The following is a 13,842-nucleotide window of genomic DNA, read 5'->3' on the forward strand; positions in this document are numbered from 1 at the left end:
CGGGCGTGAGAGGAGTTCCGTGCTCCCGTCCCCGCCCCTGCCCCCGCCCCTGCCCCCACCCCTGCCCCTACCTTGGCCTTGCCCTCCAGGGCCCTGCTGCCAGTGAACACCTTGCTCAGGCTGTGCCCGTTCAGAGACCACATGGCTTTGAAAGCCTCTGCGAAGCGGTCAACGATGGGTTTGGAGTTCAGCCCCAGACTCTTGAGCTGCAGGTGGAGGACCTGGGCGGGAGGAGGGGCCGGTCTCATCACCTCTGCCCCGCAGGCTGCACTGTAGCCGCAGCCTCCCGTGAGCTCCCTGCCGGCTGACTGCGGTGCTTGGCCGGCGGCTGCTGTGGCGGCAGGCACGGCCGCTCCTGCAGCGGGGCAAGCGGCTCCCCCACCTTCACCCACACCTTCCACCCAGCCCTCCTCGCATCCACAGCTGAGCCCCACCGGCGGGCCCACAGGGCTGGACGGCCGCCTGGGAGGTCAGCAGGACACGTGCAGATCTCCCCCAGCGGCGTCAAACCCAGCCTCGCGGTGCCCATCGGCAGAGCAGCCTTGGTGACCACCACACAGAACCATGGCTTCGCAGGGCCCCACGCCTGGATGCTGTCCAAACAGCGAGTGAGAAGGTGCGCCCGTGCCAGGGGGGGCCCGGGGCCCGCGCTCTCTCCCGACGCCCGCGCTCTCTCCCGACGCCCCAGCGCCTCCCCGCCTGCAGGCCCAGGCCCAGCACAGGTGGCCCGGGAGGCCGCGGCGGGGACAGACCTCCAGCGCGATGAAGCTCTGCACGATGTTGGTTCGGTCCAGGCAGTCCAGACAGTTCATCCGCAAAGTACCTTTCTGGAAACTTCAGACAAGAACAAGTGCACACAGTTATGGGCCGTGCTCAGAGGGGTAGTGCCTGCCCATTCCCAGAGACACCTGTTCTGGCCGAAAACCCTCCCCACCTGCAGCCAGGCAGGACCCCGGCCCACAGCCCGAGGGGTCACCGGCACGGCTGGAGTGGCAGGTGAACCTCAGACGCCGCTCTTGGGAGCAGCTCACCCCCCAAACCCCTGCACACACAGCCGGTCACTGTGCATTGATCAAGTTGCACAAACACCAAATTAGCAAGTGTTGGACCACAGCTCCTAGAGGAAACAGGGGTTTAGGTTCCTGTGGGTCTCTGCTCACAACATGACTGACCACGGCCTATTTAACATGTGTTTCTGTTAAAGACACCATATCAAGGGGCCAGTACTATGGCGAAGAGGATTAAGCCACCATGTCGGAGGGCCTGTTTTAGTTCTGGCAGCTCTGCTCCCGATCCAGCTCCCTGCCAACACCCCTGGGAAAGCAGTGGAAGGAGGCCCGAGTACGTGGGCCCCTGCCACCATGTGGGAGACCCGGATGTAGTCCTGGCTCTTGACTTCAGCGTGGCCCAGCCCCAGTCATCACAGCCATGTGGGGGTGAACCAGCAGATGGGAGATCTCTCTCTCCCTCTGCCATTCAAATAAATACATTTAAAAAAAAAGACACCTTGTTGAAGACACTCAGACCCATTCTGACTTTGAAAGGGGCTGCCTGGGATGGAACTTGTGGTTGGTCATGGACTCCCAGAGGTATGATTTCCCCTTCTTGTGCGTGGAAATGCTAGCCGGTAACTCGGCACCCGCGTGGCGAGTGATCTACAGGAGACACAGAACCCTGACAACGCGGCGCAAGTAAGGGAAAGCCCTCCCGTTGACAGTGTGAGCGCTCGGCGAGGGGCCAGACCCTGCCTGGGGACGAGAGCCTCGGGCGACTCAGACTTCTCACACTCTGCACGCGTCTGTGAATGACCCGGAACGTGCTGCCCTGAGCGTCTGTGAATGACCTGGTACGTGCTGCTCTGAGTACTGGTTTGAGGGGGAGCAATCCAGTTTAGCGAGGAGGTGAATTCACACAGATGGAATAATGAGGCTCGACTGTATGTGGCAGGAGGAACCTGGACTCCACTCCCCAACTCTGCACAGCACGCCCACAGCCCCAATTGCTCGGCAGCCCGGGTCTATACAGCCATGCTCGCCACAGTGCGGGTACAGTGCTGTTACAGGGTCTTTGGGCTCCACATTTCAGCACAGTCCCTTATTACTGCATTTCTTTTTAAAGGTTTATTTATTTGAAAGGCAGAGTTTCAAAGCGAGAGAGAGAGAGGTCTTCCATCTGCTGGTTCACTCCCCAAATGGTCCCGAAGACTGGGGCTGGGCTAGGCTGAAGCCAGGAGCCAGGAGCTTCTTCAGGGTCTTCCACATAGATACAGGGGCCCAAGGACTTAGGCCATCCTCCGCTGCTTTCCCAGGTGCATTAGCAGGGAGCTGGATTGGAGGTGGAACAGCTGGGACTCAAACTGGTGGCCATATGGGATGCCAGCGCTGTAGACGGTGACTTAACCCACTAAGCCACACCACCAGTTTTCTCTATTTTCAAAAAAATTATTTATTTGAAAGGCAGAGCTACTGAGAGAGAGAGAGAGAGAGAGAGAATCTTCCATCTGCTGATTCACCACCACCCAAATGGCCAGAATGTCCAGGACTGGGCTGGGCCAGGCTAAAGCCAGGAGCCTGGAACTCCATCCAGGTCTCCCACGTGGGTGTGGGAGACGCCCTTAAAAACCCGGAGCCAAACAAAGACTGGGCTCTCTCAGCTCTCAGCCGCCTGCCTGGCCTGCCAGGTGTGCTCTCTCCATTTAACCACGTCACCTCCCTTTCTCCCAGTCTGAGTGACTGGGCACTCTCTCTCTGTCCCTTCCACCCTGACGGATGCCCTGTCCCCAGTAAAACCTTGCTACCTTGCTCTCTGTCTCACGCCTGAATTCTTCCTTGGGTGAAGACAAGAACCCCCGACTTGGCATCACAGGCAGCAGCTCAACCTGCTGCAACAACACTGGCCCCCAGTACACTGCTTTAACAGAGTCCCTTTATTTGTACATTCCTTTTACCAGAAAGCCATGCTCTACCGTCTGTTGGGACCATTCAAAAGCACACTCTGCAGATTCGGGAGGGCAGAAGGCTGGGCCCCAGGACACTGATAACTCCGAGCCTACATCTCACGAAGCTGCGAACGCGGCAGGGCTGCCACAGCCCACTGCTCGCCGGGCCGGAGGCGAGACTCACCGTGGACTCGCACACTTGCCCTTGGTGAACACGTCCAAGTCCTCCCAGTGCAGCTGCAGCTGCGGCCGCAGCAGGGTCTCCAACTTCTCTAGCTTCCCGCCTTTGGCAAACTGATGCAAGTCAAAATTGATCATAGGCGTGTCGCTGGCGTGGCAGGAAGCCCAGAGCAACTTCTGGAAACGGAAAGGGAACGGGCGTGAGGGGCTCAAAGGTCAATCCCCATCCATGGTGCACACTGGGGCTCGGCGGGCACGCTCTCGGGGGAGCAGGCAGGAAGGACCCTGACCCAGGAAGGTCCTGGGGGGGGGGGCGCAAAAGCCACAGAGAGCATCTTGCCTGTAGATGGCCCCCTGTGGGCAACAGAGGCCGGGGCAGGGGTGGCTCCCTGGGGACATCGCACTTCTGCACGGCTCTCAGTGGGCACAGGCGAGGGAGGGGCCCAGTGCCCCAGCCCTCAGGGACAGCGGCCCACAGCTACAGAGCTCATAATCCAGCTGCTGTTGCCCTGGTGACCACCACAGCTTCAGGTGTCCGAGCGTCCAGTGCCCAATGGGACGGGCAGCCCAGTGAAACTTCGGGATGGGGGGGCCGGGGGTCAGCCTGGTTCTGGTCCCTCCCAGGAGCGGGGTGAAGGTGGGGACGCACTGGGGCGCTCAGCCGGGACAGCTCCCGCTCGTGCCAGGCTTTCCCGGCCCAGAACCTCCTTGCTGTGCTCACCAAAGCAGCCCAGCCAAGGCCAGGGTGGCACCTCCCCAGGCCGCCTGGCCCAGGGCCTTGGATCAGCCTGGGCCAGCATCTGTCCAGCAGAGGGTGACGGACTCTGGAGGACTGGAAGGAAGGGCCAGGAGGCCACCGGGCTGGGGAGGCTCTGAGTGCCTGTCTCTGATGAGCCAAGGGCAAATCAACGCAGAAGCCTTGCTGTGCTGAACCAAGTGTTGTTCTTGGCAGCCATGGCCGATGGCCTGGGGCCAGCACCCCGCTCAGCTGTGAGTGACCTGCCGGGTCCCAGGCTGGGCAGCACTAATGCCATGGGGACCCCTGGTCAGGACCATGACTCAGGTCTCCAGGTGGAGTGGCCACCTGGTGTCCCCACCAGGCCACCTCCTGCCCCTCCGGGAACAGAGGAGCTGGGGCACCTGGGGGGTGAGGGGGTCCAGACTTTCCCCATAACTCCAGGCATAAAAGGCACAGATTTTGGTGGTGATGTTTTTTTTTTCTTCCTACTTAAAATAAGCAGCCAGCACCACTGCCAAGCCCTGTGGGACAGGCAACACTGCTGAAGTTTGCTGCCAATGGCAACAAACCAAACAGGAAAAGCAGGTCTGGCAACCAGAGCGTCCATGCTCCTAGCCTGGGGCTTTCTAAGCAGAGTGAGCGCCCAAGCTGGGCTTGCCTTATGCCAGCTGGGGGTCAAGGGCCAGGGACCAGGCGCCAGCGGCTGGCTGAAGGGAGGCCAGACTGCAGGCTCTCTCCACAAAGGGCTTCTGTGAGCTCCCAGCAGGCTCTGGCTTGGTCTCCATGAAGCAAGGCCACGAGAGAGCAGGCAGGACGGGGGCAGACGGCGCATCCTGGAGCCTCTTCCCTAGGAGACTGTGTGCACCGGGAGAGAGCCCAGGGGAGACACCTGCTCCCCATGCCGATCCCTGGGCGTGGGAGGAAGTTCCCTGGGGGCAGGCACAGCAGCTCCCACTGGCAGCCTACAGAGGGGTGAAGCAGGAGAAGCTGCCCACGCTGGACCCAGACCAAGGCACGTGTGCCCTGCAGCACTGGCAGGCGTGTGCAGAGTAGCCACACCCAGGGAGGAAGCCACACCACGTGGGAGGACATGGGCAGGCTCCACCTCTTCCCTCTCAGGACTGGAAGGCAGCTCTCCATGGGAGAGTGGGGAAGGCCTGGCCCCCGGGGCCTCACTGCCCCCAGGGTAGGGGAATGCAGCTGGGGATGGAGACGCTTGGCTTTATTTTGGATGTGAGCAAATTCTCCCAACACTCAGCTCATGAAAGCGGCGTGCAGTGCGCCAGGCACCTGTGCAGGGACGCCAGCTGCCCACGCTGCTCTGTGCGGCCCCACGGGCGCCTCCGTGTGACAGGGGCTCAGGTGTGGAGGAGCCGGGGGAGGGGCGCTCCTCACCTTGAAGGCTCTGTTGAGCACCTCCTCTCCGCCTCTGCTGCCCAGCAAGTTCACGACCACCTGCTTCCCGTACTGCTCCTTCAGAAGCACCATGTGCCTGCAACGACAGGTGGGCAGGCAGCCGGTGAGGCCGCAGCGTCCAGGCTCGGACCAGGGGTCCGCCCACCCCTCCAGGGAAGAGGTGGAGAAGGGACCAGAGGATGAGCCACGGCCATGACTCCCCCAAGCGTGGAACACGAGCCCGAGGGTGCAGAAAACCCGTCTCTCCAGCCACCATCGCCACTCCCTAGAATTCCCACTGGCAGGAACAGGTAGGCAATGGCCAGTTAGCATGGAAGGCACAGGCCAGGAAGGGCATGGTGCAGGCCAGGTGTCCACTGTGCCTGCAGATCACGGCCACTTGGTCTACACCAGCTAGCCTGACCTCGCATGAGCACAGTGGGGTCAACATCATGCTGCATAGGCCTGGAATTGACCTCTCTTTCCACTGGCTCCCGGTCCCTCCCAGAAACAGAAAACCTCATGGAGAGCCAACAACCTCAGCACCCGCTCTCCTGTCCAAGTGCTGCGTTGCAGGATGTGGAGCCCAGGCAGGGCGGTGGAACCAGTTTTGTGGGCTTCACACACGGTCCTGCACCGGACGGAGGGTGTTTAAAGACGCCTGGCAGAATACGAGGGAGCGTCTCCACCACGGGCCCTGTGCTTCCAGATTGGTGAAAGTAACTGTCGTCTTGAAGTTGGGAATGTCTAAATGTTTAGAAGGGAGGAGGAGCAGGTGTTGGGCACAACAGTGGGGTTGCTGTTTGGGATACCTGCACGCCTGGGTTCAAGCACCACTCTGCTCCCCAGCCCAGCTTCCTGCTAATGCATACCCTGGGAGGCAGCGGGTGATGGCTCAAGGCCGACAGGTCCCTGCCACCCGTATGGGAGACCTGCAGTGAGCTCCCTGTTCCTGGGAACCAGAGATGGAAGATCTAGTGCTAGGCTCATCCTCTCTCCCCCCATACATACGTAAAAAAATTATTTATCCAAAGGGTAGAGTTAGAGAAAGAGAGGGAGAGATCTTCCCATTCACTGGTTCACTCCCCAAATACAAACAACAGCCAGGGCTGGGCCAGGCTGAAGCCAGGAGCCAGGAGCTTCTGGGTTTCCCGTGTGGGTGCTGCGGCCCAACCATTTGGGACATCCTCCACTGATTTTCCAGGTGCATTAGCAGGGAGCTGGATCAGAAGTGGAGCAGCCGGGACTCAACCAGCACCCATATGGGATGCTGGCAGTGGCTTTACCTGCTATGCCACAGCACTTGTCCCATCTACCTTTCAAATAAATAAAATAAGTGAAAACAAACAAAAATATACAAATAAGAAAAAGACATAATGCAAGCCAATGTAAAATTGTAACTTAAGAGTGTGATTTTTTTATGCCTAAATCTAGAAAAAGGATTAGAAAGAAACACATCAAGATATTAAAAGTGGTAAAATTCTGGCTGGTGCCGTGGCTCACTAGGCTAATCCTTCGCCTGCAGCGCCGGCACATTCTAGTCCCAGTTGGGGCGCCGGATTCTGTCCTGGTTGCTCCTCTTCCAGTCCAGCTCTCTGCTGTGGCCCAGGGGTGCAGTGGAGGATGGCCCAGGTGCTTGGGCCCTGCACCCCATGGGAGACCAGGAAGAAGCACCTGGCTCCTGGCTTCAGATGGGCGTGGCATGCCAACTGTAACGGCTACTTGGGGGGTGAACCAATGGAAAAAGAAAGACCTTTCTCTCTGTCTCTTTCTCTCACTGTCTAACTCTGCCTGTCAAAAAAAAAAAAAAAGTGGTAAAATTCTTATATAATTAAATGTTTCCTTCTTTAAACATTTTCCCTCTTTTCTAAATCTCTACAATGACGTGTTTGTTTGAAAAACTCACAAAAGCAGCTTTGATAGCCCAACAACAGAAAACAACATTGTCTCACTCTGAGGGACGGCATTGTGTCGTGGAAAGAATGCGGACTTTGAAGCGGGCGGTGTGAGTTTAGGGCCACGGCTGACACGCTGACCTCGGGCAGGGTGAGCCTCTCCCGGCCTCCTGCCCCGGGAACAAGGGCTTTGCCAAGCCAGGGCCCTGGGAGCCTGTGACAGGGCAGAACCTGTGTGGCTCTGCCCTGAGAGGGCGAACCCCAGGCCGAGGCCCACCCAGAGGGCTCTGTCTCCGAGCAGGCAGCCGAGGCGCCTGGGCAGTCACTTAGACTTGAGGGTGACCTGGGAAGCCTGCTGTGCCCACCCACCCAGGCCACAGCCTGATGGCGGCTTATCAGAAACAGGGTGCGACTGCTGCACCTGCTTCTCACCCGCAGGTGCCAGGGTGGGAAGTGCAACACCTCCACCCAAACACCCAGGATCCATGGCCCACCCACTCTGGGCCAGCCCCTTCATGTGCAATAAGCCACACCCTCCTGCAGAGGGCAGCACTGAGGACAAAAACAGGGAAAGGGACCAGGACAGAGCCGGGTGCTCTCGGCTTCCCTTGAACCTGAAAGGAAGACAAACACACTTGCTGCTGAATTCAAAGACACTGCTCGCTGGGTCGGGAGGCGAGTCACCAGGGCAAGTTCTGGTGCCTGCATCAGCTCCCCGCCTTGGTGGCTTGGTGCCCCGAGCCCGTGTCTCACTCTCTCTGCCCATCTGCTATGGGAAACAGGAGCGTTTGTCAGGACATCGGGGACTCAGAGGGGTGGGAACACCCCTCATCTTCAGGGAGCACCCGACAGATGCCCCCGAGGTCCATGCTAGGATGCCAGGCACAGCAGCTCCACGTGTGCAAAGCCAGGGGGCCAGAGGAGAGCCGTGCCATTCTGAGTGTAAGGGTCATGACCCATGGACACCCGCCAGCAAGCCCAAATGGCTGGTCCCATTCCCACACCCTCCCTCAACACCTGGCAGCCTCAGATGGCCCATACAGACGACGCCAGCACTGCCTGGCAGGCAGAGAATCTACTGGCAGTTTCCCGGAGAGGCACGGGTGGGGAAAGAGGGGATTTAGTCTGCTCCGAATCCGTGGAAGAGCTCACAGAGGGAGCCGCTGTTGTGGTGCAGTGGGCTAAGTCGCTGCCTGCGACACCAGCGTCCCATGTAAGAGTGCAGGTTAGAGCCTGGCTGCCCTGCTTCGGATCCAGCTCCCTGCTGATGTGCCTGGGAGGCAGCAGGTGATGCCCAAGTGCTTGGGCCCCTGCCACCCAAGTGGGAAACCAGGATGGAGTTCCAGGCTCCTGGCTTCAGCCTGGACCAACCCTGCCTGTCACAGACATTCGGGGAATGGATAGGCAAATGCAAATTCAGTCTCTCTCTCATCTGCCTTTTAAGTAAATAAATATTTGAAAACATTTAAATAACAGAACCCACGGACTGGAAGCAGTGATGTCCCAGGGAGGAAGCCGGAGGGTGCCTGGCATCCTGGGGTCTCTGCTCTCGAGGTGGCGTTACGGTGCCCCGCCACAGTCAGTAGACAGGTGCGTCATCTCATTTCCAAATGCTACCCTCAAACAAGAGGGAAATGTTTAGAATTCACGCGACACTGGCAGCTCCTTCCAAGGGGATGGGCGAGCACACGATCCCGGTCCAACATCACGGTTAAACCAGTACAGAGGCCGCTCGCTGCAGCCAAAGCTGCACACGGCCGCTGCCTGGGGAGGGCCTGGGGGTCCACAGAGTTGTTTCTGACTTGCAGAAGAGACCTGGGGAAGCTCCCCCGGGGCAGGGCAAGCAGGAAAGAGCGGTGGGGCTCCCCCGGGCGGCCAGCCACCTGCACGTGTGTTCTCTGGGTTCTGGAAGGTTCCGGCTGCACATGAATGTGCGTGCTCTCGGGAACGGCCCGTGAACACCAGGGCTGGGGCACTCCCAGCAGGACGCCGTCCTCTCCGCTGTGCATCTGCCTCAGGGAGAATTTCAGTCTCTGTTCCTCCATGAACACGGAACATAGATTAACATCCAGCAACAAACTCCATGCTGGTTCAGTGCTCAGAGCATCAGAGGTGTCCTTGACACAAGGTCAGGTGTTTCTGTGACGGGACTGCAAAGATGCTCACTGCACCTAACAGCCGAGCAGTGGCCGCAGCTGGGCTCCCGCTGCCAGCGTCGTGCCCCACACGCGCATGCAAGCTTCCGGTGGGGTGACGGAAACCCTCAGCCTTTACTGTTAAGAACTTCTAATTTAGGACAGATTCAGCTTCCTGATGGCTTTTCTTGAGCAAGCTGCTGAACTCAGAGTGTTATACCCCAATTTGTGTTTTCTTCCATTTTTATTTATTTATTTGCATCTTATTTGAAAGGCAGAGAGACACAGAGAGATCTTCCGTCTGCTGGTTCACTCCCCAAATGCCCGCAGCAGCCAGGGCTGGGCCAGGCCAAAGGCAGCAGCCTGGAACTCAGTCTGTGTCTCCCTCATGGGTGGCAGGTACCTACTACCTCCTGGGATGTGCACTGGCGGGAAGCTGGATCGGAAGCAGAGGAGCTGGAACTCGAACGGGCAAGCAGAAATGGGACGCGGGTGTCCCAGGAAGCATCTTCACTTCTGGGCCAAATGCCCACCCGTGCTAGATTTAGCGGATCCCTAATTAGCCAGAATAAATAGACGGAGCCTCACTGCAAGAAGGAACTAATAACATAAATAATCGCCAAGTGTTGCCTGAATACTAATCAACTTCAGGGAAAGCGGAGAGCAAGTGAAGATCCCATTTGCGAACTCCCTTTTTGCATCAAGGTCCAAAGTCAAAGGCAGGTTTGGACCCAGGATTGGGGCCTGCCTGCCTCTCTCCGTCCCCGGTGCCCCTGTCCAACGGCAGGGGAAGGCGCCAGACAACTCCTACCTGTCGAAAGCAGGGGCGTTGGCTTCCAGGCCTCGGTGGAGTCTCAGATGGTGAGAGCCCACCTACAGTAGCAAAGAGAAAGAACAACAGTGATTCTCGTGCACCGTGAGCGACGAAGCCGGGCTTCCCCGTCCCCTTCCCGTGGCCAGCCAGGCTTATGCAGCAGCCGCGCGGTCCCCTCCGCCGCTCAGTCCCAGCTCAGCAGGGCAGGGCTCCTGGGACTCGGCTAACGGCGCTGCAGCCTTGGGCCCTGCGGCCTGGAGTCTGACTTCGCGGCTGCCTGGCCACCTGCAGCCTGAACCGCGCCGGCTAGCATCCTTGCAGAGACGGAAGAGAAAGCCCAGGTGAGACCGCGAGGCAGATGTCGGATGTCCAGAACCCGGGCTAGCACGGAGGTCGGCAGGTCCACGAGGCAGGCAGAAACTGCTCCCCGGGAACCCCATTCCCCTCAAAGTGAGTTATGCGAATTATCTAACTTCATTGCTATCTAGAGCTACCTATGGAACATTCAACTCAGCTTGAAAAACAAATTTAAAAATACATGTCATTGAAGCTGGCTCAAAGGGGCCCTCACTGGTCCAGTCTGGGGTAACGTGAGCATCAGATTATATAAGGGAAGGAACGGATTACAACCTGATAAATAAAACAGGAATGGGGATCTGTGGATCTGTACTGCTGCCAGGTGGGCAGACAGGTGGATTTAGTTGTTTGAAAGGCAGAAGAGTTGGGGGGGGGAGAGAGGGAGGGAGGGAGGGAGAGGGAGAGAGAGAGAGAGAGAGAGAGAGAGGGAGGAAGGGGAGGGGAGAGAGGGAGAGGGAGAGACAGAGAGGGAGGGAGGAAGGGAGGAAGGGGAGGGGAGAGAGAGGGAGGGAGAGAGAGAGAGAGAGGGAGGAAGGGAGGAAGAGAGGGAGGGGGGTCTTCCATGTGCTGGTTCATTCACAGGTGGCTGCAACAGACAGGGCTGGGCCAGTCCTATGCCAAGAGCTTCATCTGGGTCTCCCTCGTGGGTAGCAAGGGCCCAAACACTTGGGCCAACCACTGCTGCTCTTCCCAGGTCACCAGCTGGGAACTGGATCAGAAGTGGAGCAGCTGGGACACAAACCAGTACCTACATGGTTTACTGGTGCTGCAGGCAGTGGCTTTACCACTATGACACAATGTCGACCCCAACTTTTTTCCCCCAAAGATCTATCATTCATTCAAAAGCCAGAACCACAGAAAGACAGGGGAGGTGGAGGGAGAGAGCTTTCATCTGCTGGTTCACTCCCCAGATGGCCTCAACAGCCAGGGCTGGACCAGGCCAAAGCCAGGAGCCATTTTCTGGTCTCCCATATGGGTAGCAAGGGCCCAAGAACCTAGGCCATCTTTCACGGCTTTACTCAGGCCATTACTAGGGAGCCGGATTGGACATGGAGCAGCTGGGACTCGAACCAATGCCCATGTGGGACGCCTGTGCAGCAGGCGGCTGCTTCACCTGCTTCACCTGCTACACAACAATGCCGGTCCCCAACTCGTTTTTCTAAATGTACTGCTCAGTTGAGGTTTCCTCTGCAAGTTGTGAAAGTGGTGTCGCTGCAGCCACCAGAACTGACTCTCCGGCTTGATCTGGGCGGCTCAGGGTGACCACGGCCAGCTGCTGAAAGCCACCCTCCTGGTTCCCCCCGCGATGACCTGGCCTCTCCCGCATGACGCAGTATTTATGGGCTAAACGTGGGTATCAGGCTCAAAGGCCAGCAAATCCCCAGAGAGAGTCACAGACAGCACAGCTCCTGAGCGGGAGCCCGCAGACGCAAGGGCTGTGGCGCGGCACAAGGGTCCGGAAGCTCAAAGCACGGCCCCAGCCCCAACGCCGAGCCTGGCGTGCGTCAGACCAAGGCCCAGTCACCCACGGCGGGGTCAGGCTGCACCCGGGGTGTCGCCAAGGTCAAGCTGGAGACCGGAAATAAAGCAAAGCGGGGAGCGACATAGGAGGCGTGCTTGCTTCCTTAGAGGAGGGAACATGGAAAGTTCCAGAAACAGGACAGAAAGTGGCCAAAGGAGACGGACGGACTGGAGAAAGGAGGAGGCAGGAAGTCCCTCCTCTGAGGGCTGAGCGGGACTCACGTTGCGGGGGAGGGGATCCAGGCAGCTCCCATACAGCTGGATACCTTGGAGGGAGAGAGGACAGCCACCTAGGGCATGGAGGGGCTCATGGCAGGGCCCTGGGTGGGGGGGTCCCTGGATTCAGTGGGGGGCAAAAGCCATGAATTTTTTTTTTATTTTTTTTTTGACAGGCAGAGTAGACAGTGAGAGAGAGAGACAGAGAGAAAGGTCTGTCTTCGCCGTTGCTTCACCCTCCAATGGCCGCCGCGGCCGGCGCGCTGCGGCCGGCACACCGCGCTGATCCGATGGCAGGAGCCAGGTGCTTCTCCTGGTCTCCCATGGGGTGCAGGGCCCAAGCACTTGGGCCATCCTCCACTGCACTCCCTGGCCACAGCAGAGAGCTGGCCTGGAAGAGGGGCAACCGGGACAGAATCCGGCGCCCCGACCGGTACTAGAACCCGGTGTGCCGGCGCCGCTAGGCGGAGGATTAGCCTAGTGAGCTGCGGCGCCGGCCAAAAGCCATGAATTTCAAAGGCTCTTTGGCAAGTCATAAGACTAGTACGACCACACCCCCGATTTCTGAACTTTGCCCAAGTTTCATGCGAAATCCAACAGGTCTCCCTGCTTCCTTTCAGACCTAAACTCATCTGGACAATTTCCTAAATACACAGCTCAAGAAGCTTCCAAAGGAAAACTCCGAGTCATTCAAAAAACAAAACAAAGTTACGCAGTTTTGGAATGCCCAGGTCAGGAAATCTACGGGGACAAAAGGCTGCACAGTGGCCGAGGTGACAGAATGGGGGTGACCGCTCCCGGGCCAGGCATGACACGACCTAAAATTAGACTCGGCGAAAGTCACACAACTAACTCTGTGAGTGCACTGCGACCACTGAGCTGTCGCCTTCAGAGGGTCAAGTCTGTGGCACTTAGATCTCAGTGCGGCTGTTTTTCAAAGCCCTGTACTAAGCAGGGCGCCAGAGGAATGCCTACGCCAGGGTCGCACCCTGTGTCCCCTCTGAACGCCCCCAGCCATCCTTGCATGGCTTGGCTGTCCCTTGATAACATCTCTTCTCCCCCCAAAAACCTCAGAGCCCAGATGAGACACTCAACCCACCCAGCTCACCCTGGGAGCCACACGGCAGGTTTCCAATGCCGTCAACACCACACGCTGACGGCTGCGGGGGCTCGGGTCAGGTCCATGCTGGGCTGAGAAGCTGAACCCAAGGCCAGGGACTCTGAGCCCTGCTGTGTCAGGCACCCCTAAGAAGCCGGCAGAGTGTCCCTGAGTGGCGGCCCAGGTGCGGTCACGTGGAGAGTCCAGGGTAAGAAGAGCCTACAGTGACAATGGCCCCAGCGGGCTGGTTTCCTGGACAGGTCCGCATTCCCTCCACACAGGGAAGAGGGGGTTCGCGGGGCGCAGTCTCGGGTGCTCCCCGCCAGGGAGCCCACTGCTGTCATCCAGTGATGACTGCCGTGCCCTGGCAGCACGCCCGCCCCACGCCTGGGCTCTTTCCAGAGACAGAAGCCAAACACCGTGCACCTGCCACGGCCCCGTGTTCAGAAATTCCAGGAACGTTCTGCACGAGCCTCACGTGGCTGCACCCAGCCCCGCCCCCCAAGGCCGGCCCTGCCACAGCCCCAAGGGGTCCCACAAACCCCCTGAAGCC

At 58.7% G+C, this 13,842-nt stretch overlaps 1 protein-coding gene across 6 annotated transcripts in view; it reads right to left on the bottom strand.

The window, feature by feature from the left end:
- The window catches only part of SYNJ2 (synaptojanin 2), a 91,132-nt gene that overhangs the window by 29,903 nt on the left and 47,387 nt on the right, over nt 1-13,842 (bottom strand). For all 6 annotated transcript variants that reach the window (XR_016234453.1, XM_051855211.3, XM_008263731.5 and 3 more), the window contains exons 6-10: nt 10,094-10,155; nt 5,253-5,349; nt 3,123-3,295; nt 753-834; nt 72-221 (exon numbers count right to left, since the gene is read on the bottom strand). Coding sequence is in view for 5 of the 6 variants with exons in the window: in XM_051855211.3 (XP_051711171.3) it covers nt 72-221; nt 753-834; nt 3,123-3,295; nt 5,253-5,349; nt 10,094-10,155 (564 nt within the window). In the remaining variant the exon portion in view is untranslated. The remainder of the gene's footprint in view (nt 1-71; nt 222-752; nt 835-3,122; nt 3,296-5,252; nt 5,350-10,093; nt 10,156-13,842) is intronic.

This window comes from Oryctolagus cuniculus, chromosome 5 (genome assembly GCF_051225735.1).
Source record: "Oryctolagus cuniculus isolate XC-2025 breed Fujian yellow rabbit chromosome 5, ASM5122573v1, whole genome shotgun sequence".
NCBI classification, from domain to species: Eukaryota; Metazoa; Chordata; class Mammalia; order Lagomorpha; family Leporidae; genus Oryctolagus; species Oryctolagus cuniculus.